The 25,559-nt window shown below is 42.6% G+C and overlaps 1 protein-coding gene across 6 annotated transcripts in view; it reads right to left on the bottom strand.

Annotated features, from left to right (window-relative positions):
* Positions 1-24,797, bottom strand: part of taf1 (TAF1 RNA polymerase II, TATA box binding protein (TBP)-associated factor) — a 58,683-nt gene extending 33,886 nt beyond the window's left edge. For 2 of the 6 annotated variants that reach the window (XM_063203881.1, XM_063203882.1), the window contains exons 1-17: positions 24,505-24,797; positions 23,738-23,852; positions 23,421-23,556; positions 22,793-22,909; positions 22,399-22,521; positions 21,660-21,895; positions 20,813-21,028; positions 20,104-20,385; positions 18,185-18,392; positions 17,259-17,366; positions 15,280-15,447; positions 14,232-14,359; positions 9,114-9,221; positions 8,495-8,668; positions 7,783-7,956; positions 5,347-5,451; positions 2,739-2,939 (exon numbers count right to left, since the gene is read on the bottom strand). In XM_063203881.1, the coding sequence (XP_063059951.1) occupies positions 2,739-2,939; positions 5,347-5,451; positions 7,783-7,956; positions 8,495-8,668; positions 9,114-9,221; positions 14,232-14,359; positions 15,280-15,447; positions 17,259-17,366; positions 18,185-18,392; positions 20,104-20,385; positions 20,813-21,028; positions 21,660-21,895; positions 22,399-22,521; positions 22,793-22,909; positions 23,421-23,556; positions 23,738-23,851 (2,598 nt within the window). In that variant the 5' untranslated portion in view covers position 23,852; positions 24,505-24,797. Of the gene's footprint in view, positions 1-2,738; positions 2,940-5,346; positions 5,452-7,782; positions 7,957-8,494; positions 8,669-9,113; positions 9,222-14,231; positions 14,360-14,745; positions 14,809-15,279; positions 15,448-17,252; positions 17,367-18,184; positions 18,393-20,103; positions 20,386-20,812; positions 21,029-21,659; positions 21,896-22,398; positions 22,522-22,792; positions 22,910-23,420; positions 23,557-23,737; positions 23,853-24,504 lie in introns of all 6 variants that reach the window. The other 4 variants (XM_063203883.1, XM_063203879.1, XM_063203880.1 and 1 more) reach the window with 4 other exon arrangements.
* Positions 24,798-25,559: the final 762 nt, after the last annotated feature.

Raw genomic sequence — 25,559 nt, 5'->3', positions numbered from 1 at the left:
GATGGAGAAAGGGCAGTTATTGGTATCAATTTCCCGCTTGGGGATTGATAAAGTCTCATCATCATCATCATCATCATCATCATCATCGAGTAGCGGTGTTTCTGCTTGGTCTGGGTTTGTCCTTGAGTGTACATGCAACATATGAGTACGTTTTTTGCGTTTGCATGTGCTTGTGACTGTGAATGTGCGTAAGTTTGTTTGCGTGGGTGCTTATGTGGGCGTGTGAATAAATCCTTATGCAAGAGTGCTTATGGTGGGTGTGTAGTGTGAGCCATGAATTTTTCTGTTTGTATATGTGTGTGCGACGTATACGTTCTTAAATGTGTTTGTGACAATGGGTACAGTAATAGTGTGTGTGTGTGTGAGTGTGTGTGTGTGTGTGTGTGTGTGTGTGTGTGTGTGTGTGTGTGTGTGTGTGTGTGTGTGTGTGTGTGTGTGTGTGTGTGTGTGTGTGTGTGTGTGTGCACATACAGTAACTGTCTGTGCTTGAGTGTGTGTTTGTCTTTGCATGAGTGTGTGTGTGTGTGTGCAAATGTGTGTGCGCATCTTCATCATCTGCAGGAAGTCCCAGATGTTTGTGTTGGTTCGTTTGGAGTTCAGCCCGGAATTACATCTGTGTGTGCGTGCATACGTATAAGTGCTTCTGTGTATGTGTGCACGTGTGTGTGTGTGTGTGTGTGTGTGTGTGTGTGTGTGTGTGTGTGTGTGTGTGTGTGTGTGTGTGTGTGTGTGTGTGTGTGTGTGTGTGTGTGTGTGTGTGTGTATGTGTGTATGTGTGTATGTATGTATGTATGTATGTATGTATGTATGTATGTATGTATGTATGTATGTATGCAGGACTCTAAATTAACTTTTTTCCTCACCAGCCAAAATGGCTAGTAGATGTTAATCTCACTAGCCAAACACACACTCACTAATGGGTTTAAGTGGCTAGTAAGTTGGTCTTTTCTACCAGCCAAACTGAAATTTCACCAGCATTTGGCCAGTTGGCTGGTGTTCATTTAGAGCCCTGTATGTATGTATGTATGTATGTATGTATGTATGTATGCATGCATGCATGCATGCATGCATGCATGCATGTATGCATGTATGTATGTATGTATGTATGTATGTATGTATGTATGTATGTATGTATGTATGTATGTATGTATGTATGTATGTATGTATGTATGTATGTATGTATGTATGTATGTACAGTATATCACGAAAGTGAATACACCCCTCACAGTTTTGCAGATTTTTGAGTATATCTTTTCATAGGAAAGCATTACAGAAATGTAACTTTGACACAATGATTAGTGACCTTTTAACAACACATTTAACCGCTTAAATTTCTTGTTCACTCAGAAAAAAACTAAATACAGCCATTAATGTTTGAACATGTACTCACAAAAGTGAGTACACCCCAGATTAAAATCCGGTAGAGAAGGGGCTATGTTGGCTCGAATCGTCTCGAAATGAAACGAAATGAAAAGGGATGACAAGGGAGGTCATCAGTGTGCGTTTCAACCTTTCTTTGCATTGAACTTTTAAATTTTGAGTCTGCATCTGGCTTAAATAGATTGGTGTGAGATTTGAATGCAATCCTATGGAGAATATCATGATCTGCTTTAGTAGTCACAGTGCATGTTGACATGCATGTTTCTTTTAGGTGTATTTCAGATTGCCAATGTTGACAGCATTCATGCATCCCCAAACCATGTCAGTCCCACTACCATGCTTGGCTAGTGAGAGGATACACCTTTTTTGTAAAACTCACTTGTTTACCACCACACATGCTAGACACCATCTAAAGCAAATTTGTTTATCTTGGTCTCAAGAGAGATGAACAGACCAAGGATATGGATCACTGGAACAATGTCGTGTGATCTGAAGAGACCAAGATAAACAAATTTACTTTAGATGGTGTCAAGCATGTGTGGTGGTAAACAAGTGAGTTTTACAAAAAAGGTGTATCCTCTCACTAGCCAAGCATGGTAGTGGGACTGACATGGTTTGGGGATGCATGAATGCTGTCAACATTGGCAATCTGAAATACACCTAAAAGAAACATGCATGTCAACATGCACTGTGACTACTGAAGCAGATCATGATATTCTCCATAGGATTGCATTCAAATCTCACACCAATCTATTTAAGCCCGATGCAGACTCAAGTTAAATGCAAAGAAAGGTTGAAACGCACACTGATGACCTCCCTTGTCATCCCTTTTCATTTCGTTTCATTTCGAGACGATTCGAGCCAACATAGCCCCTTCTCTAACGGATTTTAATCTGGGGTGTACTCACTTTTGTGAGTACATGTTCAAACATTAATGGCTGTATTTAGTTTTTTTCTGAGTGAACAAGAAATTTAAGCGGTTAAATATGTTGTCAAAAGGTCACTAATCATTGGGTCAAAGTTACATTTCTGTAATGCTTTCCTATGAAAAGATATACTCAAAAATCTGCAAAACTGTGAGGGGTGTATTCACTTTCGTGATATACTGTATGTATGTATGTATGTATGTATGTATGTATGTATGTATGTATGTATGTATGTATGTATGTATGTATGTATGTATGTATGTATGTATGTATGTATGTATGTATGTATGTATGTATGTATGTATGTATGTATGTATGCATGTATGTATGTATGTATGTATGTATGCACCTCATAGAGCGGGCACTCCTGGGTGCACTACTGTGTGTGTTTGCTTGTGTGTGCGTGCGTGCGTGTGTGGGTGCGTTCATCACCTGTAGGAAGTCCCTGATGTGTGTGTTGGCGCGTTTGGAGTTGGGCCCGGGCACCTCGTAGAGCGGGCACTCCTGGCCCACCACGAAGATGTCCACCACCTCGCGGATGTAGTAGCCGTGCCGCGTGCGGATGATCAGAAAGTCCGTCTCCGGCACCTTGTGCAGGTAGATGGGCGCGCGGAACAAGTTGTTCTCAAACGCCTAAGAGGACAGAGGAGGACACATTAACACACACACGGAAACACACACACGTGCAAACAAACACGCACACGCACACACGCAAACATGCAAACATGCAAACACACACACACAAACACACAGAAAGACACACACACACACACACAAACACACACATCCGGTTCAGTGTGGGCTCACTGTCTGGAGCAGTGGACAGTGAGACAGAAGAGAGAGGGGCAGAGAGACCGAGAGAGAGACCGAGAGAGAGAGAGAGAGAGAGAGAGAGAGAGAGAGAGAGAGAGAGAGAGAGAGAGAGAGAGAGAGAGAGAGAGAGAGAGGAAAAGGAAAAGGAGTCAATGGGTGGGTGAAGAAGTCAATGGGAGGGTGTGTGCTGTTTAGTGTGGAAGAGAGAAAGCAAGAGAGGTTAGAGAGAGAAAGGGACAGAGAGAGAAAGCAAGTGAATGGGTGGGAGAGGTAGAGATACACACAAACAAAGAGCGACTGACGGAGAATGAGAGAAAGGAAAAGGACTCATAGGGAGTGGAGGAAGCAGTGGGACAGTGAAGGAAGGAAGAGAGAAAGGCGGAAGAGGGGAAAGAGAGATGGGGGGAAAGGGAGTCAGTGGGTGGGAGAGCGAGTGAGTTAGGGGCCTTTACATACGAGCTTGCAGGGCTTGACATTGGCACCTGCAAATCGGCGAAATGCTGCCGAAACTTGGCTGACTGGGGCTGGTAATAATTTCAGTGTCACTGGCCACTTTGGCAGGTAGCTTATTCCAAGGTATGACATATCAGAGCAGCCTATATTCTTTTATTTGCTCCTTGCGAATCAATTGTTTGAATTTAAGTTCAAGCTCAAAACACTCAGTTTCTATTTTTTAGCATTTATTTCTAGTTAGAAAGTGGAAAGTTATGCACTTACAGTATCTTCTTGCTTTAGCTATTCATGTTCTGAGGTTAGATGTACAGTGTTATGATAAAGGGAACAAATCATCAAATTTGTGGCTAGTAGAATAGTGGCATGGCTAGTGACTCGGGACAACCACTTGCCCCAGGGGCCGGTGAGCGATAATGTTTATGTCAAGCCCTGAGGTAGGGGTGTTGACATATCCTGAAGCATACACGGCCACACTTTATGTAGGCATTATGAGTCAGGGTAACGTACCAAAACACACCCTCTCAATTTCCGGTACTCGATGCGCATTACGTGCATTGTCATAGTAGGAGATACTTACGTCACCGTGAAGGATGCAGTAATGTGCATAAATGAGGCACGTTAACGCACGTTATCTTGCCTTACTCAAGTCTACTATGTATTACTCCCCTAGGGATGCAGTGAGACAGAATCAGGAAAAGGAAAGGGACTCAGGGGGTGTGGGCAGGCAGTGGGATAGGGGGAGAGAGAGAGAGAGAGAGAGAGAGAGAGAGAGAGAGAGAGAGAGAGAGAGAGAGAGAGAGAGAGAGAGAGAGAGAGAGAGAGAGAGAGAGAGAGAGAGAGAGGGTGGGTGGTAAGAAACTGAGTCAATGGGTGGGAGAGAGAATGAGTTACGGATGCAGGGAGACAAAGAGTGAATGATGGAGACTGAGACAGAATGAGGAAGAAGGAAAAGGAGTCATAGGGTGTTGGAGAAGGAGTAGGGCAGTGGAAGGAGAGAGTGAAACGGAGAGGGAATCAATGGGTGGGCCAGACAATGGGTCAATGGGTGGAAGAGAGAGCTAGTGATACAGTTAGACTAAGATAGATCCGGGTTCCCACTCCAGGTCAGACAAACATTTCCATGACTTTCCCTGACCAGAGAATAGAGAATTTCGATGACTTTCCGTAAAAATATATGCCTAAAATATTGATAAGGTGTTAAGTCGTTTAGCTCTGTGGTCATCAATGTGTGATAGCCAGTCTTTTAAATCGCCAGTAGACAAAAACGCAACACTGTTAAATTCCATCATATTCCCTAACTGGACATGCTAAATGGTCAAATTCCTTGACTTCTTTCAAAACACCTTTGTTGAAGTTTCATGATATTCAACAAATGCCATGATCAGTGGGAACCCTCAGAGATTGATGGAGAATGAGGTAGAATGAGGAATAGAGAATAAGTTCACAAGATGTGGGGATGCAGTGGGAGAAGGTGTGTGTGTGTGTATTGGGGTCAGTGTCAAGGACATGGAGTGTTGGGTGAAGGGTTGAAGAAGAAGGAAGGGGACTAACAGAGCATTGGGAATCAGTGGTGCAGTGAATTAAGAGAGAAAGAGGAGGGAGAGAGAGAGAGAGAGAGAGAGAGAGAGAGAGAGAGAGAGAGAGAGAGAGAGAGAGAGAGAAAGAGAGAGAGGGAGAGAAGATGGAGAATAAATGAGAGTGGGAAGTGTGGTGAGAGAGCGAAAGAGAGCAAGAAAGACAGAGAGAGGTGTGGGGGGCGGGGTGGGGACCTTACTTGCAGCAGCTGTCCAGGATGCAGGGAGCCCAAGAATGGCGATGTGTGGCAGTACACGGTCTCTCCATACTTGGAGTCTGGAGCACCGGGGTCTTTACCTGGTTTCTGAAAGTTAACAAATCAAATGGCAGAGATCATTTAAACTCTGTCTTCAGCAAACATAATCACACACACACAAACGCAAACACACGCACACACAAAAACTGTGCACGTGAATAGAAACAGCCGTGGCCCTATAGAGCTTGAAAGTGACGTCACTTCCCCCGATTTCATGGGACCTCAACGGCGTTTTTAGCCGAAAATCGTACCATGTACTCCAATGGTGGTATTAAAATGATATTTCGATCCCCTTCGAGTTGTGCCACAAGCTCCACATATGTTGTTTCTGATACTTTTGTTTAATTTTTCGTACGAACCCCCAAACTTTTTAGAAAGCTGTGTCTCTTCACATTTTTCATGCAGACGGCCTCGGAACAAAACATTGATACTTCTGCATGAATAATCTTTATCTAGCATCTTCAACAGCATATTTGTAGCCCAGCGCATATAATAACTGAGATCAGAAGATATTTACTCGCTACCATGTTGTTAGATGATCAGCTTAGGTCCCGTGAAATGCGGAACTAAGGGGCGGGACTTTCAAGCTCTATGGGCAGCCAGGGCCTGATGGTTACAGAGTCTGCCTTGGAATCGGAATGTTGCCAGTTCGAATCTCACACCATTTATGGCTGAAGTGCTCTTGAACAAGGCACCTAACCTCACATTGCTCCACAGACTGTAACCAATACCCTGTATCTAAATAACTCTAAGTCACTTTGGATAAAACCACCAACTACCTGTAATGTAATGTAATGTAAACAGACAGCGTGACAACTTTTAAAAAGCTGCTTCAGCAAGGCAACTTGTCTCTTTGCTTTTGCCATGTTCAGTTATGACAGTCCAACAGAAAATAAAGGAACAGAGCGGATTTTGTTGATTTCAGGAGGGTCATGGATCTCAACCTCCACTATTGTCTGGTGTGTGTGACTGCCTGCCAGTGTGCAGATTGCAAGACTAAAGACCTCTTTGCCAGAACACCTGGCCCAGACATAACAGGAAAGGAACATTACCTTGGACTGAAGTGCTTAAGTCTGGCAAGGCCATGCGATCAAGACTAACCCTGTCCACACTATTGTGTGATTACTTGTGGGTAGGCAGTTGAAACAGCTTTTCCAGCTGATGCCTCTAGACCAGTGTTTCCCAACCAGGGGTACGTGTACCACTAGGGGTACGCGAGCACACTGCAGGGGGTACTTGGAAAAATGAAATTTTATCAAATGCATGGAACATAGTAATAGCATAATGTAATGTAATGTAACATAGTCACATTGGGATAGAGGAAGTGATATAGAACATGAGTTACAGGGCACTCATGGCACGAAGAAAAGGCTTAGGGGGTACTCGAGACAAAAAAGGTTGGGAAACACTGCTCTAGACCAGTGACTCTCAACTTTTTCTAGAACAAATGCCTCCCTGGACCTCTTCAAAACTATCCCTGCTCCTCCTTGATGTCACCATAAGCCCTCCTCTAGTATTAAGAAATGAAATGGACTAATGCCCCCTCAAAGGCAAGTGAGAACCCCCCGCGTCTCATTGGTATCCTTCTCAACGCCCCTGTAGGGCTCCCTAACGCTGTAGTGTCCCCTTTGAGAAACACTACTCAAGACTGGCCCTCTCCACACCATTGTGTACAGTTGACCTGGAGGATGCCTCTATACCAGCCATTCCCAAACTTTACAATGCCAGGGCCTACTTTGAAATGTGAAAATGTCTGCACCCCACTAAACCAATCACAGTTCAATACATTAGACTGCTATATGCAAACTATTTTTTTTCCCAAAAGGAGACTTCTGTTAACTTGAGATGATTCTCAAACAATTTTCAATTGGTTTGTTTTATTATACTGCTGTATGTTTTTTCAACCATGTCATACACACTGTATTTTACACTTCACAGACTAAAGTCACATAGGAAAACTCGAGGATATATTTTTAGGACCTCTCACAGTCCACCTGCATTATCACCGCAGCTCAGAAGTGGCGCAAAGCCCACACTTTGGGAACCATGCCACTAAACTCACTCTCTCAACACTATTGTGACAGTGGGCACGTCCCTATCCACAATATTATGTGTCTACCTTTGCTTACAGACTGCCCAGCTGATGCCTCTGAATTCACCCTCTCCACACTATTGCGATTACCTGTGGGTACAGCTGGCACAGCTGATGCCAACATCTGGACTCACCCTCTTGTAGTAGTTCTTGACCTTGACCTTGACCTGGGCCATGCCCACTTGCATGAAGACTGCCCAGATAATGCCTCTGAACTCACCCTCTCCATTCTATTGTTATTACCTGTGCGTACAGCTGGCACAGCTGATGCCAACATCTGGACTCACCCTCTTGTAGTAGTTCTTGACCTTAGTGGCCATGCCCACTTGCATGAAGAGCGGCGGGTACTCCTCGCTGTACTCCGCCAGGATCAGGTCCCCGTCCTTGCCCGTCAGGTCCTGGGCCGTGCGCATGAAGAACATGTCCCCTCCGCCCGACGCCTGCCTCTCCTGCTCACGCATCTGGGTGGCGAGAGCAAACAAAGTATGTTAGTATCAGATGTATTGTGTCTTGCACTATTGTACTGCATAACATAACAGAAGGGCAGAGAGAATGGATGTTGTGCATCTTGTATCTAGTTTACGCACTTCTTCAGAATTTGACCAAAAAAAATCATAGTCTGAAGCCTACCCTGAAGAACCCTTTTCACTGTTCAACTGTAATGTACTCTGCAGTTGTGTACTATTACAAGTGTTTATTTATATTAATAACTTCAATTTATTGGCTTGCAATTTTTCTGAGCTGGGTCCTGGTTCACATTGCTAGCTCATCAACCTGATCAAAGTTTTTGAATTAAATGCAGGTAGTTTACTTGATGGAAAACAGACACATACAGCACAACACACACACACACACACACACACACACACACACACACACATACAGCACAACACACACACACACACACACACACACACACACACACACACACACACACACACACACACACACACACACACACACACACACACACACACACACACACACACACACACACACCTTGGCCTTCTTCTTGATGTGCTTGAGGAGGGGCTGTGCAGGGTGGGGGCCTGGCTGGGACAGCGTGCCAAAGGAGTACTTCTTCAGCGTGGGCCGGTGGAACTGCCTCAGCTTCATGGGACCCATGTGGGTCGGGAAGAAGGGCTGCCTCAGCTCAACCGCTGGGATGGAGTGCTGTGATGGAGGGAGGGAGGGAGAGAGAGAGAGAGAGAGAGAGAGAGAGAGAGAGAGAGAGAGAGAGAGAGAGAGAGAGAGAGAGAGAGAGAGAGAGAGAGAGAGAGAGAGGGAGAGAGAGAGAGACAGACAGACAGAGACAGACAGACAGACAGAGACAGACAGACAGACAGACAGAGACATAGAGACAGAGAAAAGGAGAGACAGAGATAGAGAAAGGGAGACAGAGAGGAAAAGACAGAGAAAGAGAAAGAGAAAGAATGAGAGAGAGAAAGAGAGGGAGAGAATTATGACATGGGACAGGAAATGAAAGAAAAAAGAGAATGGAGAGAAAAGTAGATTGATTAATGGGTTGGAAATGTGACGGTTACATAGAGATAAAGACATTAATATGGTTGAATATAAAATGTGCAAGCTTTTCGTCTCCTCGAGCTGTGCCACTTACCTGGATGATGTTGCCTCCAAAGGACCCTCTGAGCCCCTGCTGCTTGGGGTAGTAGAACTCATCATTGGACAAGTTCCACTGGTCCTTCACCTCCGGCTGGGACATGTTCTGGAATCAGGGGGGCAAAATTAGTATTGAGGACAGCAGTCACAAGACACAGACCCTTATGCATATCTGTACAGTTAATATTACTTCACATTCAACATGATCTCCAAAAATTCCGTGCTCCTGGACACGGATATTAAGGGCACAAAATCCGTGTTCAGGAGCACGGATTTTGCCAAAATTCCGTGCTCCTGGACACAGAATTGTTCTCCGTGCTCCTGGACACGGAATTGTTTTCCGTGATGGACACAGAGAAGTGCTCTCTCTATAGGCTACTCCCACAGCTCTATGTTTCCACAGTCTTGTGTTTTCTCAGGATTTTTTAAATTTCAAATATTTTTTCTCAAAAAAAACATTTCCTACTGACAGGTTAGGGTTAGGGATTGTTTTGGTCTGGGCACAGCTAGTTTTTAATTCATTCATTATATGAATTTGATAGTCTAGCAACCAACTGGAAAAGGTATTTCTCAAAAATATGTCTTTAATGACAGGTTAAGGTTAGGGTTAGGATTAGCATTTGGTATGTATTTTCTAATGATAGAGTTACACAGTGCTGTGGTAATAGCCTATAGAAAGCACTTCCATGTGCCCATCACGGAAAACAATTCTGTGTCCAGGAGCACGGAAAACAATTCCGTGTCCAGGAGCACAGAATTTTGGCAAAATCTGTGCTCCTGGACACGGATTTTGTGTCCTTAACATCCGTGTCCAGGAGCACAGAATTTTTGGAGATCAGGCTGTCACATTACACAAATTGCATTTTAAAACTCAGGATAATATTTGGAATGAATTTTAATCAATTCTTTGGAAATGCACAGGAAATATTTGCTGTGAATTCACTATTTCCCCCCCTCAATTGTGTGAATCAATTTCAGAGGTCTCTGATGACTGGTAATGTATAACAAGATCATCCTATAATGGGTAAAGATCGATAATATCAAAGAAAAATGGGAATTGTTCTGCTTTGAAGATCAAAAGGTTTGCTCAAGGTTTGAGTAAAAAGCTAAACCACGTGCTATATTTAGAAGAAAGCATCCCCTTTTTAAAAAGCACACAAATGAAAGGCCCCAACAAATCACTGCACAAAAAAGAGAGTTTGATCTTTTAAGCCCAAGACACGATTTATAATGACCTCAGTGCTACTTTGTGAGACCTGCAGCTCTCCAATCAATGCAACTAAGGAAACGTATAGGACATATTTGCTGTGACTTCATTGCTAGTGTACAGAGTCATCTGTTTTTTGGTCAAACTGACTCATCTGTTTTTGGTATAATGACTCGTCATTTTTTTTAGTGCACAGTCTCGTCAAATTTTTGGTGTACTGATTTACAGTTCAATAAATCAATCCACCCAAAAGCGAAAAGAGATTGAAAGAGAATCTTTTAAGCTTCAGGGAGACCTGATCTATAACTGGCGGAGCTGCTGGTGTTGGCAGTGGCACAACTGCTGAGATAAAATCAGGGCAATTCTGGGAAAAAAAGGAGAATAAGGTGTTTTTCTCAACTGAAGAATCACTGTATGTGATGTCTGGTGATGAAATGTATATTATTATTGCATAAGATCATCCAGAAGTTGCTGCGACTCGCTACAAGGGCTGTGATTGGGAAAGGACAGAAAAAGAATATATTGCGCACAAGAATATTATGCACATCGAAAAGAATGTTCTATGCTGAGAGTGGTCTCATGCATATGGATGCATGCATATGACTAAATGCATGCATATGCATGGATGCAGCATACATTCAGGTTTGAACATTCTGGTCCTCTTTATTCAGGGAAATTACATGTACGATAACCGCATGAGTGGCGTTGGTGCATACATGCTGGAGCATCTCCATTATGAAGCCAGTCTAGCCTAGCGGGAACTGTCTATCTACGCTGGTCTCTACGGCATATACTTGTATATACAGCCGCAGAGAGGCTTTTTCTGATTCACTTTTTCTGATTTTACAATGGATAGGTATGTGTTTGAGTAAAACATTGTTGTTTCAGTCTATAAACTGTTTCATTTTATATACTGTTATTTAGACCATTTGTACGTTTTTTGAAAATGAATGCTCAAAATGACAATATTTTAATTCGAAATTTGGAGGAAATGTTGTTGGTAGTTTATAGAATGAAATAATAATGTTTGTTTTACTCACACTGATCCATAATAAAAAAAAATCTGAAAAACTGAAAATTTCAAAATGGTCTCAATTTTTTTTCCCAAGGCTGTAGATGATTGGGGCGGAATTGGGAGACGGGCGACGTTAGCCGACCTTGGCTAGATCTATATTAGTAAAGTATAGGGATTCTTGAGAGATGGGACAAAACGCGTTTTGAAAATCTGATTTTGAAAATGCAGTATATGCTGTTGATGGTTATATATTCATGTAGATAAAGATGTGTAGTTTTCAGGCATGTAAAAATAGAGGCTCCAGATAAAAAAAGGCATTTTTAACAAATTAACATGTTTACCTTCACACCTAGATTTTCGTCAACTCCGTCAGACACAAGAAAAGTACATAATTAAATCATTATAATAGTCCAACAAGAATCTTTAGCTCTGATTTGTATTGAAATGATACTTAGTTACTTTGATGTACAATAATATGTAAAATATATATTAAAATTTTAATTTAAGACTGTTATTAGCACACAGAGTTCGAAAAATTGACATTTCCAGACTTTATCTTTTATTTTGCGACCATGAAGATGCATGGAGGTATAGATCTAATGACCCTTTATTGCCTAAAAAAATGATTTAAGCAGTGTTTCCCATACATTGAGGAAACTATGGCGCACCGCCATAGTTTAAATTTGGCCGCCATAGTTTCCGAAAATGTAAAAAAAAAATAATAATAACTTTTTTTTTATTTTTTTAAACGATTTCCGTTTTTCTAAAAACGATTTGAAAAACGATTTCCTCCGCATTTTCCTCCTGGAGTAAATACATCCTATAGAGAAAACCAGGAGTGCTTGAAAGACAGGGATCAAAAGCCTAGTCAAGTTGTTGTAGTTAACTTTGGTTTGGGAGCAATAAAAATCCTTAAGAGAAGGTTTACTGACAATCCCCAGGCTTTGTTTAACAGTTAAGTATAGGATAATGAGTTCGGCGACATTGATACAGCAGAGGAGACATCGGGCTGCATATAGAAATTAATGTGTAATGAATGTGAATATAGACATAAATGTGTAATATGTTGTTCAGCCCTTTTACTGGGAGGAATTTTGAAAAACTGGCCCTGTGACCAGCACCTATTATGTAGAATGTGTATGCCTGTGTGTGTGGGGAGAAAGGTATAGCCTACTGTCTTAGACCCTTTTTCTCAGTGCGTTAACACAGTACTCCTAAATTCTTATTTGTGCTCCTATTTTGTTTTTTTAGAGTTTTTTTTTAGAGTAGACCCCTGCATGAGGGACGAATGAAAAGTGTGTTGCAAACAGAAATGATTCACTGTACTGCATGTTTTAAAATGTAGATGACAATCACTACTATACATTGGCTGAAATGTAGGCCTATAGTTTCTCCATGCACCAATGGCATACTTTATTCATTGTTTTGCCGTTTTGCATTTACACCGCAAAATGCATTTGCATTTACAAACAGAAATGATTCACTGTACTGCATTTTTAAAAATATAGATGACAATCACTACTATACATTGGCTGAAATGTAGGCCTATAGTTTCTCCATGCACCAATGGCATACTTTATTCATCGTTTTGCCGTTTTGCATTTACACCGCGTGAATGAACCCCCCCCCAAAAAACAAACAAAAAAAAAATCCCGGCTGCCCACAAAGTTTCCAAAAATTCTCTGGGAAACACTGTTTAAGAATTAGCCTTTTCCCCCAAAATGTCAAACAAAAACACCTGAAAGTGCTGAGAAAAATCTTGTGGAGTTGACAGAAAAACTGACGGAGTTGACAAACTGGTCTGATTTTTGGAGCCTATTTAGTGCAAAATGTTTTTTCACAGTTTATTTTGTAGTTTTGTGACATTCTTCAGCTTCTCTTTTTAAAAAGTGTATTTCAAAAAATATCAAAAAACTATGTAGTTATATGCGTTATATGCACATTAATGTACATATAATATCCTAAAATAACTTTTTGTCCTGTTTCTACGTTTGAAAAGAACATCATATTAGCATATTGAGCAGTTTTTAGTGAATTTGTCTTACGGAGTTGACAAATCAGCCTACTTTTCATAATAACACATGATTTTCTCATCTGGTAAATCAGCAGTTGCCTAAGGATTTGCCAATAAAGTTATTCTAAGCTTTTATTGTACATAATACTGAAATAACCTTTATTTTTATGCATTATGGTGTTGACATTACGGTTGTGACACAGGTGGTCTTCCTAAAGATGCATTGATAAAATCAAATACCTTAACAGAACAGTGTCTCCATGGCATGTATACCAAACAGGAAGTAGTACCAGGCTATTTAGAGTGTGAGCTGACCACAATAATGGTAGATTTTTTTGTATTTGAAAAAAATCTTACGGTGTTGACTAAAAGTCCGGACACATGTTCAATAGTTTAAAAAGTATATAAAAAGGTTTATAAAACATTATACATACATGTAGTTTGATTAATTATCCAAAACACTTGATGACAGTAGCTATGATGTTTGTTATACTTCATTTTAACCAATTATTATGGTATTGTCAAATTCTAAATCTTGCTTTCGGACATGGGGTTTTGAAGGTACTGATGACACACTGCAACGTGTAAAATAAAAAATAAAAAAACTATATAAATATGAAATCATATTGTATTGTACAAAACTTCTTCTTCTATCATTCCAGCTAATTTTGTTGTAATTTTTAATTGAATTTTAAGCACAAACATGAGTTTTATCTCCCGGACATGTTTTGTCCCATCTCTCAAGAATCCCTACATAGAAAATGTATATATAATATACATACAATATATATACTGGCCTGTGTGGTGCTATTAGAGTACAGTATATGAGCGAGTGGTGTTGGTATAAATAAGAATACAGTATACTGGTCCTGGAGTGTACCTGTTGGGGTTCCTCCTTGATGACCCCGGTCTTGCCCAGCAGGATGCGGCTCTTCTTCAGGGCCGTCTCCTTCTTGTTCTCCTTGGACGGCGAGTGGGATGCCCTCTCCTCCTTCTCATCCGGGATTTCTGAGGAAAAAAACGTCAAATGACGAATGAATAAACAAGGACAGGTACACATACAAGCTGCCATTTTGACTACTAATATTTGTTCACCCTCAACCACATTGTCGCCTTCATGGTACGGTATTGTGGAATGGTAATTTATAATTTTCATCATTATCATTATAATTGCTGGTGCATTATACATTACAACACCATTATTAATGTGACATATTACTTTTTATTGCAACTGCATAACTTAGTCCAGCTTTCAGTGGGAGGAAACAATTGAAACATTGCAACACTGTCGCACACATAAGGTACTCAAAACAGCTTTGCTCATTTTACAGAGTAGTAGAGAAACTTTGTTATTCCTCACAGAAATTTGGTGTTTTACCAGTGCATTGCTTTACCTTTACGAACATTGTAACAACAATGTAATACGACCGTCTTGGGATTCCATCCTACCGAGGCCTCTAAATTAATCATACCAAACATGATGTTCTCATCACTGGGGTTGGGCGTAAACAATTGTCATCATTGGGGTTGAGAGTGAGTACATGGGCAAAATAAGGTAGCGGTCCATATAATAATACTTAACCAGTGCATTATGCATTGTATTGCCGCTACTTACATTGGGACAACATTGTAATATGACTGTGCATTACACTTTAACAATTACAATTACAATCACTCTTAGCTGACGCTTTTATACAAAGCGATGTACCGCTATTTTAAGTAAAGGGTATTGGATACAGTCCCTGTAACAGTGTGAGGCTAGGTGCCTTGCTCAAGGCCATCTCAGCCATGGAATGAGATAGGAAGTGGCAGGGTGGGATTCGAACCTGCAACCCTCTGATCTCAAGCCCATCTCCTTAACCACTAGGCTATGGCTGCATTGTTACAAGATTTCGTTAAGACCTGGCTCTGTTGAGCGTCCATCCTACCTAAGATGATGTTCTCGTCGTTGGGGTTGAGCGTGAGCACGGGGGGCGCGAGGTAGCGGTCCATGTTCTGGTCGTCCCAGATGATGTTGTCCTCCCAGCGGCCATACACCAGGTCCTCATTATCGATGGGGAAGATGGAGAACCACGGGGAGTCATCCTCATGGGACACTAAGGAGGGAGAGGGGGGTGGAAGAGAAGACAAAACAGCAGTTATTGTACCATTACTGGAGCCTTGAGCATAGACATACATGTAAGTCACAGAGGGGGGTTGGTGAAAGGGAAAAAAACTGTTATTGTACCGTTTTAGGAGCCTGGAGCATAGACATAGTTCATGTAAAGTCACAGAGAAAAAGCTCTACTAGGTTAAAAATTCTAAACATTACATACTCTGGGGGTTTCTTTTTTGGAGGGCTTCGGGCCATTTCTACAACGGGAACTGGTTAAAAAACGGTGCAAGTAATTGCATATTTTACTGATTTGTGCAATGATTAACAAAGTGAAACGATAACTGAATAACAACCTGTCAATGCCAATATCCTGAAGAGTCTAAACAGTTCACAGAATACTGGTGTTCGCTGGATAACTATATTATTTGCTTAGAAAAATGTACCAATAATATCACTCAGCCCTGTAACGATCATCTTAGTTGAGGTGTGAATCTCATCATCCCCTATAATTACAACATCTGTTAAATAAACATTACTACAATAACTATTCAAATCACTATTCAAATCACAACTTTTCAATAGACACAATTAGTTACCATTCCAGTTCTGGTATTCCAGAAAACGAGTTTTGCAGCCTTCATCACGAGGGATTTCATCTCTGGTCAGTTGGCTAACCATATGACAGAATTTCCCTGTGGCTATATTTCAAAAGAGGGACGATACTCCGAGTAGTTTACAACCTTCAGCTATGCCAATTATTTGGGCTAGACTAAGTAAACCACATTTTTGCAATATCTCCCCCCTCCCTCCGGTGTGAGTTGCCCCCTTGCGTGACCTGCGTGACCTGTACTTGTGGCCTTGCACTCCGCTGACGCCCTGTCGTCAATGACATCTTGTGATGTCATCATGAGGCCACAAGCACACATTAGGACAGGAGGGTGTTGTTGCCACATCTCATCATCAAAGATAATTGTCTGTGGTGGGTGACAGTGGCTTGGAAAAGGATAAAAAAAATCAGGAATGCTCACTAATCAGGAAATAAAAATATCTGAAGTTATTATATGGTGTGACGTCATCGGTCGAATGCTCCAATCATTTCAACGGGGCTCCCCAACGTTCGCACGTCTGTTATTTTTCGATAACGGACGGGTTGGTCTATAACAGACCGCTGTCAATGGCAACAAGACTTTTCACTGCTAAAGCGACTTTTCAACAAGACTCTAATCAGCTGCTATGATAGACAACACCTGTTGTCCTGGTTGCCTAGCGGTGTTCCACAACGGCACTGTTTTGTTTTGCGCAGCAACAATCCTTTGACATTAAAACTATAGTAGACTTCACATTAAATAGGCCTAAAGAAATGTCCCCGACATGTGTGAATCATTTAAGTATATTCATATAATAAGCGGGTTAACTTTCGGCGAGTCGGTCGCTTTGTGGAATAGCAGCACTACGTAGCAGCACCCGCTCCGCGTCGGGGTCTTAAGATTCTCTCTGTCGTGCTGCTATTCCACGGTAGCGACCTTCTCGCCGAACGTTAACCCTTACCTAATACCTGAGGCCTTAGCTGTGGGCCTTAGCATCTTACTGTTACACCAGGGAACCAGGTTCAACTCCGGCCCAAGAACCTTTCCCAACCCTACCCCATCTCTTTCTCCAAACCATTTCCTGTCCACCTCTTCAGCTTTCCCAACACAATAAAGGCAGAAACCCAAAAATACAACAAAAAATGTATGGTGGAGTTGATATTTCACGAGGACATGCAGTAGTTTCTTGAAAGTTCAATAAAGGTAAAATGCCACCCACTTCTACCTTGATGATCTTGGTTATGCTTGTCTCTCTTGGATCCTGAGATAGATGGCACTTTGGGCATGGGAGGAGGCGTAGGGGGAACCAACTGGGAAATGCTCCTTGTAAGCCCTGACACACACAGACACATACACACACACACAGACACACACTTTTTCTTTTTTTTTCCAGGTAGAGATCATCGCATGGAACTGTAGCATCCAGGGATTTAAATCTTCACATCACAACAAGAGATGATTTTCAAACTTTTGATAGCCAAGTTAATACTCTCAAATTGTGAAAGAACGCCAACTCTGGCCACCATTTAAATCAGAAAGGGTTACAAATGACGCTTTGAGGAATCAGAATAATCTCCCAAATTCAGGGGGTAGACAATTGGATTGAGGAAGTAAAAGTCCTGCCAGATATTTCTTCTGCCTGTGTTCCCAACACTTTCAATAGTTGGCTCGCCAAACTTGCTGAAGGGGTGTGGTAATTAGGATCGACTGTTTCATTGAATTGTAGAAGCAAATATGTGACAGGGTTTTCATTTTCTCAGCCAGGGATGTCTGACCTTGTCCAAATTGTCAATATTGAGGTCTTGGGTCACTTTGGGTAGGGTGTGCACATCCAAAATCACTTGTGGCAGGTGCCAGACAAGTGTCAGGCAGTTAAAGAAGGTAGGTCTGCACACTGCCAAATTAGCTCCAAAAAAAACAAACTTTATTCAATTGCTGTTATGATTGAATACAGTTTATTTGACAGTGTGCAGACCTGGGGTGTATTTCTCGACAGCGTCATTGCTAAACTAAGTTAACAACTTACTTGGTTGCAATGCAATTTCCCACTGGCAACCTACTAAGTTGCTAACTGGTTAGCAACGACACTGCTGAGAAACGGGGTCCTGCACTATTCAACGATACAATGGTCTTACAATGGTCATCCCTCACCTTGCTGGGCGTTGTACGCGTTAGCATTGCGGGTCATGCTGGAGGGCAGCCACCCGGCCAGGCTGGCGCGCTGGGTCTTAGTGCCCTTGTGCTTGACGTCCTCCCCGTTCCAGATGATGTCGTCCTCCCACTGCAGCTGTGTCACCATGAGGAAGAGCTCGTCTTCCAGGCTCCTCTTCTCCTTCTCCTCGCCCTCTTCATCCTCCTCCTGCACACAGATACAATAGTCTTTATATATTCAAGTCAAGGGAGGATAAATTTGGTGAACCAAAAAAACTACCAGCAAAGAAGGCCAGTGTGTGGTGATTTATCCTCCCTTGACTTGGATTACTTTTACTGCACATCACCAGCACCTGGACAGTGGTTGTGCACAGGGACTCTACTTTCAGTCTTTATATATTATTTCATTACATTGTTACAAATCACACTGTCAAACTACAACAGGATTAGCTCGTCCTCCAGACTCCTCTTAACCCGGCCCTCTTAACTTTCTTTGTTTGGTCGGCAACATGCTTGCTGTGTGCCTTAAAATGCACATGCAACCGTGGGCGACCGAGTGAACATACTTGCTTCAGAACAACCTGAGGACTTTGCATGGTACTGGAGGTGTTATCTAGGGGCCCAGATAGCTAATGGGGCTCTCATTAATGTTTTCTACCATTGTTTGACTCTACCGCAAACTCAATATATCAACAACTCGAAATGTTCATAAGATCGCCCCTTGCCGTTTTGTCAACATTGCCTCTTACGCACGTGTCTGTCTACCTTGTGTGACAGGTTCTCCCGCATGCAAAATTGACATAAAATTCGCAATGTGGCAATGCGTTTGTGCATAATAGCCTGCAATTATGAACCTGCAGCAAGCATATAGTCAGGCTTAATGTATTATTACATTACATGAGTGGTTCTCAAATTTTTCCCATCATTCCCCCCTTCAGAGTGTCTGAATGCTTCCACAGCAGCACTCGCGCAGACTGATTTTACGATCGCTGCGCAGAATCAAAGGAAAGGTGACTGGTGAGATTAAACAAAGAGGGATTGCAGTCGAATGCAGATGTGTGTTCATTTCCTATGCTATTCAAATTCATGGCAATTAATAATACAATTTATTTATTTTAGGGCTTTAAACTTATTGACTTATTGGTGAGACAGGAAATAATTTCCTTGGGGAAAAAAAACCCACAATCAGATGTCACAAGCCCCCCCTGAGGTGCCTTCGCGCCCCCCCCAGGGAGGCTTACGCCCCACTTTGAGTAACACTGCATTACATTATTACAAATCACACCCTCAAACTACAACATGAGGAAGAGCTGGACTTCCAGGCTCTTCTGACCCTCTTCACCCTCCTCCAGCACACACTCAGATCCTACAGTGTTCCTGGGATTCATTATTATTGTTGCAAATCATGCTATCAAACTAGTATTCTCATCCCCACAACGGCATTTGATCTACCTGGACTGACTGTTCAATAGAGGCAGCTGATTCAGAGCTGTTTGGGCCTAAATGTGTGAGTTATTAGCATGTTTAACTCTCAGAACCTTGAGAATCTGAACCAAGAGAGACCTGACACTTGACTTTGTCAATGACATATTTTTATATTTAGCTGACACTTTTTTCCAAAGCTACTTACAAAATAGGACATGAGCGGCTCTATAAAAAAGAACAACAGCAACATGAGGGGGCGCTGGTGCACATGCGCTTGCATGCCCATGGGAACTCAGGTTCGAATGCGGCCTGGATCACGTCCCAACCCTGCCCCATCTCTGTCTCCCACTCTCTTCCTGTCATAATCTCCACTTTTCCCATTCACAAAAAAAGCGCAAAAAGCCTTACAAAAAAAATGCAACATAAACAAAAAGCCCTGCAAAAAAAAAAACATGCAACATAAACAGACATTGATCTCCTGAGGTGATTCAGACCTCGTCGTTCGCTGGCTCCATGTTGAGTGCAGGCGTCGGCGCTGGTGCTGGTGCGGGCGCGGGTCCCGGCCCGGATCCGGCCTGCGTCTCCTCTGGCGTCTCCTCCTTGAGCTTGAAGCCGTAATGGAAGCCGCTGCCGTCCTCGGGCACGCCCAGCATGTCGTACCACAGCTGCGCCGGGCCATAGCGCCACTCCGCCACCCGCGGACGCGACTCCATCACCTTGTCCCCCTCGCCGGACGTCTGGGAGAACTTGGACTCCACCGGAGCCATCATTGTGATCTGAAGACCAGACCGCAGAAAAGAGGATACGAAAGACAGATAGATAGACAGAAACATAAGATGCCATAATATTCAAATAAAAAAGACAGTATCTATTCTAATACAGAACTCTTTTCCAACTACAGTTTCTAATGTTGAAACACCACTCGCATGTACACTGTATAGTATACTGTACTACTAATACCATACTGCAACTACAGTACTTGCCAGCTTGTCAATAAGTCATGCACTTGCACTAACATATCGGCTCGGGCACACTTCCTGCCTCTATGGTACAAAACTTCATCAAAATGATTGTTGATATGATTGATATGATTGTTTTAGTACAGATGATATTATGCACAGTTCAAGTTCCTGTTTGTATGCCAGTATGTGTGCGTTTGTGTATGTGTGTGTGTCTGTTTTTAGGTTATGTTGTTCCTCGTACCTCGTCATCAGACAGGCACTGTTCGGGAGCGGGGGGAGGGGCGTACTCGTAGGTCCAGCTGGACTTCTTCTCGCCCTCGGCAGCCGGCGTCTCTCCCTCGGGCGGCGGGGTGCCCGGCTGCGGCTCCCGCTGCTTCCTCTTCCTCTTCCTGCGGGCGCTGCGCCACACCGACGTGGTGTTCTTGCCCGGCCCGAACAGACGCAGGAACCGCAGCACCTTGACACACAATGAACACAACAATCACATTCCACACACACACACACACAGACACACAGAGACACACATAGTTTAGTGCTTTTATTTGGATTTCAAAACAAGGAAAAGGATCACACACTCACTCTCACACACACACACACACACCTGCTCCAAAACTATATAAATTCCCTTACACACACACATATATTCGCCAAACAGTCACATTCCACTGACACACATACACAGAAGATAAAAGGGAGGGAGTTTTATAAATGGCTGTAAGCATTACAAATTGTTCAGCCTATTTTTGAGGACAAAAACGTCACTCTTTCTATGCCAGGAAACAACAAAGAGTAAGCAAAGACATAACAAAGCAAGGAGAACTGAGGGTGCACCACAGTCTTGTACCATGGCTGCAGAGACTTGGCTATTGCCTTATTATGCCAACTTTGTCTCTTTAAAAAAAATCTCATTGTTCCGACAGTGTAGTAGTACAGCATAATTGCCATTGTGTTGTAACACTGTACAGTGACAATAAAACTGCCCCCTGTTCTATTCTATTCCATTCTGATATTTCTGCTTCTTCATGTCCTCTTTTTCAGTACAATGTAAAAGAAATTTTAGATTTATTTGTTACGCAAGTCCCACTCACCCTTCCGGGCCTGAACTCTGGGAAGAGCTCGGTGACGCCGGGCAGGGCCTTGGCGGCGTCCTTCTGCATGATGCCGGCCAGGGGCAGCGTGAGGATTGAGGGGCCGCTGGGGCCCTGCGACGGACGGTCCGCCTCCGACTCGGAGTCCGAGGAGCTGCTGAAGTCCACCTTGTCGGCTGCCGAGGACGGGGCGATGATGGAGGGTAGGATGATGCCATCGCCCTCTTCTGGAACAGCTGGTGGAAAAAGGTTATAAGTAAGTAAGTAATTAAGTATGCCCTTTATTATCCCACAATAGGGAAATTCATGTGTTGCAGCAGTAACATACATACAGCTTGCGCAAAAAACAGATGACATACTGTACATACAGACACAGGACCAGGAGGTCATGGGGGGAGAAAATGGAAGGAAAAGGAACACTACCGGTTATGATTATAACCAGGGCTCTAAATTAACTTCTCATCACTAGCCAAAATGGCTAGTAGATGTTAATCTTACTAGCCAAACACACACTCACTAATGGGTCAAAGTGGCTAGTAAGTTGGTCTTTTCTACCAGCCAAACTGAAATTTCACTAGCATTTTGCTGGTTGGCTGGTGTCAACACAGAGAGAAAAAGGAAGCAGAGTATCTCATTCCGCCCTCCCTTCCCAGACTAACCATATGAAAGAAATGGTCACAATCATATAAAACCATGTGTCACATTTCATGTCTCGTGATAAGAACGAGTCTATCCTCACCACTGCTGGGCTGGCCGGGTAGGTCGTCTTTCTTCCCTGGCGTAGGTAAGCTGGGTGGGGGAGGAGGGGGCATCAGCTTGGCATCGATGTCTTCACAGTCAGCATCGTAGTCATCCTCGTCATCTGGGGGCAAGAGGAGGCACAGTATTAACAGATACTGATTTTAGAGTAGGAAATGAGAACAGGCTTGAAATAAACACAACAACACAAAGCATGTGTTTGGGCAATGGAAATTCAATCATATTTCCTGATTATAAAAACGGAAATATAAAAAAAATGCCTTGTTTCATGTTTGAAAGAGGCTCTTCTCAAAGCTCCATGACCAGAGGGCACCCTGGGTATACTTTGTGTGGTGGGACAAATACAGTATGCATGTGAATGGTAAGTGCCGTACCATTGGTCCTGGTCGGGTGCAGGGTTCCCATGGCTTGTCTGTACTTCCGTGTTTCATCCTCAGCGACCTCACTAATGTCAGAGTAGTCAACAGCATCTTCAGTGCTTTTCACCCAACCTAAAACAAGGGAGGGATAGATAGAAAAACAGACAGGGAGAAGGAAATGGTGGGTTAACTATTTAATGCAGATTCAATATTATAAGCTTGTTGTTACCAAAATAGTAATGAACAAGTGATTATCAGTTACTTTAAGACTGTCTGTAATGTAGAAATGTTACATGTTTTTCAGCAAACTGTGACTCAGACAACAATCCCATCTGCACCAAAAGGCTAACAGTCAGGTGTCACTTTAACTCCTTGTTAAAGCAAAACAAAACAAAAAGCTATATTTCTAAAATGGTTGAGAGGATGCTCTTCTCTTCTCCTCACTATCGTGTATTAAAACAGGTGCGGAGGCACAGGTATGGGTGAACACAAAAGTTAACTGAACTGTGACATTCACTCTCACACCATGCATGCACACACACACACACACACACACACACACACACACATCACTTGCACATCGCACCCAGCGGCTTCATAATAAAAGTCCTCTTACTTGTACATCAGTATACACAACACTCACCTTCAGAGTCGGTGCTGGCTTTGTCTTTCTCATCTTCTTGGTCTTCATCATCATAATCATCCTCGTTCGCAGTAATCTCTGTGATGAGGGTGCCCAGACCCAACGTCCCCAAACCTGCCAGGTGCTTCTTTGACTCCTACATAACATTGGCAAAGTATAGGTCAATACGGCTGACGAGACAGAATGTTAAGGTCTAGGTAATATTTCACCACATCATGTTATTGCCAATGCTAGCCTACCAGTGGTAGTACCATCACACTGGTAACAAAACCTTATACATCAACTTGGTTCATTCATGTTCATGGAGAAAACTTTACCGTGTCCAGCACGCTGTCACCTTCCAGCTGTCCATCTTCGTTGATGTTGCCAAATAGAAAGCCGGTAAGGGAGAAGGGGCGATCCTGCTCCTCATCGCTGTCTGATTCAGACATTCTAAATGACAACAAAATTACCTGATGAGCACAGCAGACTGGATTGGAGGCAAAAATGGATGCAGTTGTACGGCAAACATTTGACACATTTCGACAGGCATTTAAAAGGTAACTAGATACCTGTTGAAAGAATATCAAATAAGTTTAATGAACACCAAAATGTAAACAACATGCTGCTAACCTAAGTCGAGTTGGGCATATGAGGTTAACATTTGTACCAACTGTGGAAGTGTGGCAAACAGATGACACTATTACAGTTATCAGCACTCTGATGGTATGGTGAAAGTTTTTGGGTGATATTAAGTTAAAACATGTCAGTCATGTCACCACTCCCACACAAGAGCAGTTAGATATGTGACAGGTACCTCGGGATGTAAACAACATTTTTGAATCGGAATTGGAAATAAAAACTCGGAATCTACAGCAAATGATCAGTAGGCAACAGACGTAGCCATTAACCAGGTGTTCTTTGGCAAAGTATCATACCTGCATAGTCTTCTGTGCATGCACTGCACGAGACTGCAGCTTTGTTTACTGAACTAGTTCGCACGTAGCTTTGTGTAAACTATCACATAAGTACATGTTAACTCTTTATAACAACATGCCAGTTGCCCCATGCTTCATAACAATGAATTAAATAAGATCCGACTTACTTGTTGTACTTTTTTTCGATGAGCGTAAAGGGCACTGAAATCCGCGGGCTGCGTCGAACAGACTAGCAACCTTAGCTAACTAGCGACAGAGTCGGTTCCGTTGCATCAGTGCAACAAGTTTGGTGACTGCTGTCGCCGTCAAATAAGAGATTGCATTATTTTTGCATTGGCATATAATTCATGGGTGATTTTGTCGAAACATTATCCAAAAACACGGACAGGTTTCCGTGTCTCATTTGTTTCTGACTGTCTGCAGATGGCTTCCTCTACATCCGTCGCTTGTGTGACGTAACACAACAAGAGTCATGCTCGACAGCGCCTTCGCTGGATGGTGGAGAAAAATAAAATAGATGCGCATAATAAACTAGAGATGCGCATGCAGTATGATGATGATATAAGCGACACAATGCAGGACATCATACGCGTAGGACTTTCTTTTATTCCCATGAGAAAATCATACAAAAGTTTCATATGCTTTAGGTTAAGTTTGCGCCAGGGTAGCATGGCAGTAGGCTTGGGCAAAGTTTATAAAACCGTCTCTGGTTTGGTTTTACAGGAATAGAGATAGACCTATGTAGGCCATTTTTTTTGGGGGGGGTACATTTAAAAGAAAAAATCCCATGTCAGTTTCTTTTTGTCCCTGTGTATTAATACATCGTTGTTAATATGTTAATAACCTATGTGCAATGTGTGTAATGTCTTGTGCATTCACATTCTGTTGTCTCACATTGTCTTTTATTATTGTAATGTAGTGTCTTGTGTATTCTGGTTTTTTTTCTATGTAGGCCTATGTATGCTGGGACACCTTAATTTCCCTCAGGATCATCAAATGATACTCTACCATCCCATTATGAGTCCCATTCTCCATTCAAAGTCTGTCTGTTACCATTCCCATAGTAGGCCTACTGTAATTTGGGATAGTCTACCACAGGCTGATAAAGGAGATACTTACCTGTCCATGGTCATTATGTACGTGGGCACATGCAGGTATTAATCAGCCCACACTGTGGGTGGCAGGCACCACTGATGAGATGTCATCCTCTTCTAACCCCTCC

This window comes from Engraulis encrasicolus, chromosome 7 (genome assembly GCF_034702125.1).
Source record: "Engraulis encrasicolus isolate BLACKSEA-1 chromosome 7, IST_EnEncr_1.0, whole genome shotgun sequence".
Lineage (NCBI taxonomy): Eukaryota > Metazoa > Chordata > Actinopteri > Clupeiformes > Engraulidae > Engraulis > Engraulis encrasicolus.
The sequence above is the reverse complement of the archived record's forward strand: the minus strand, read 5'-3'. Positions and strand labels throughout refer to the sequence as shown.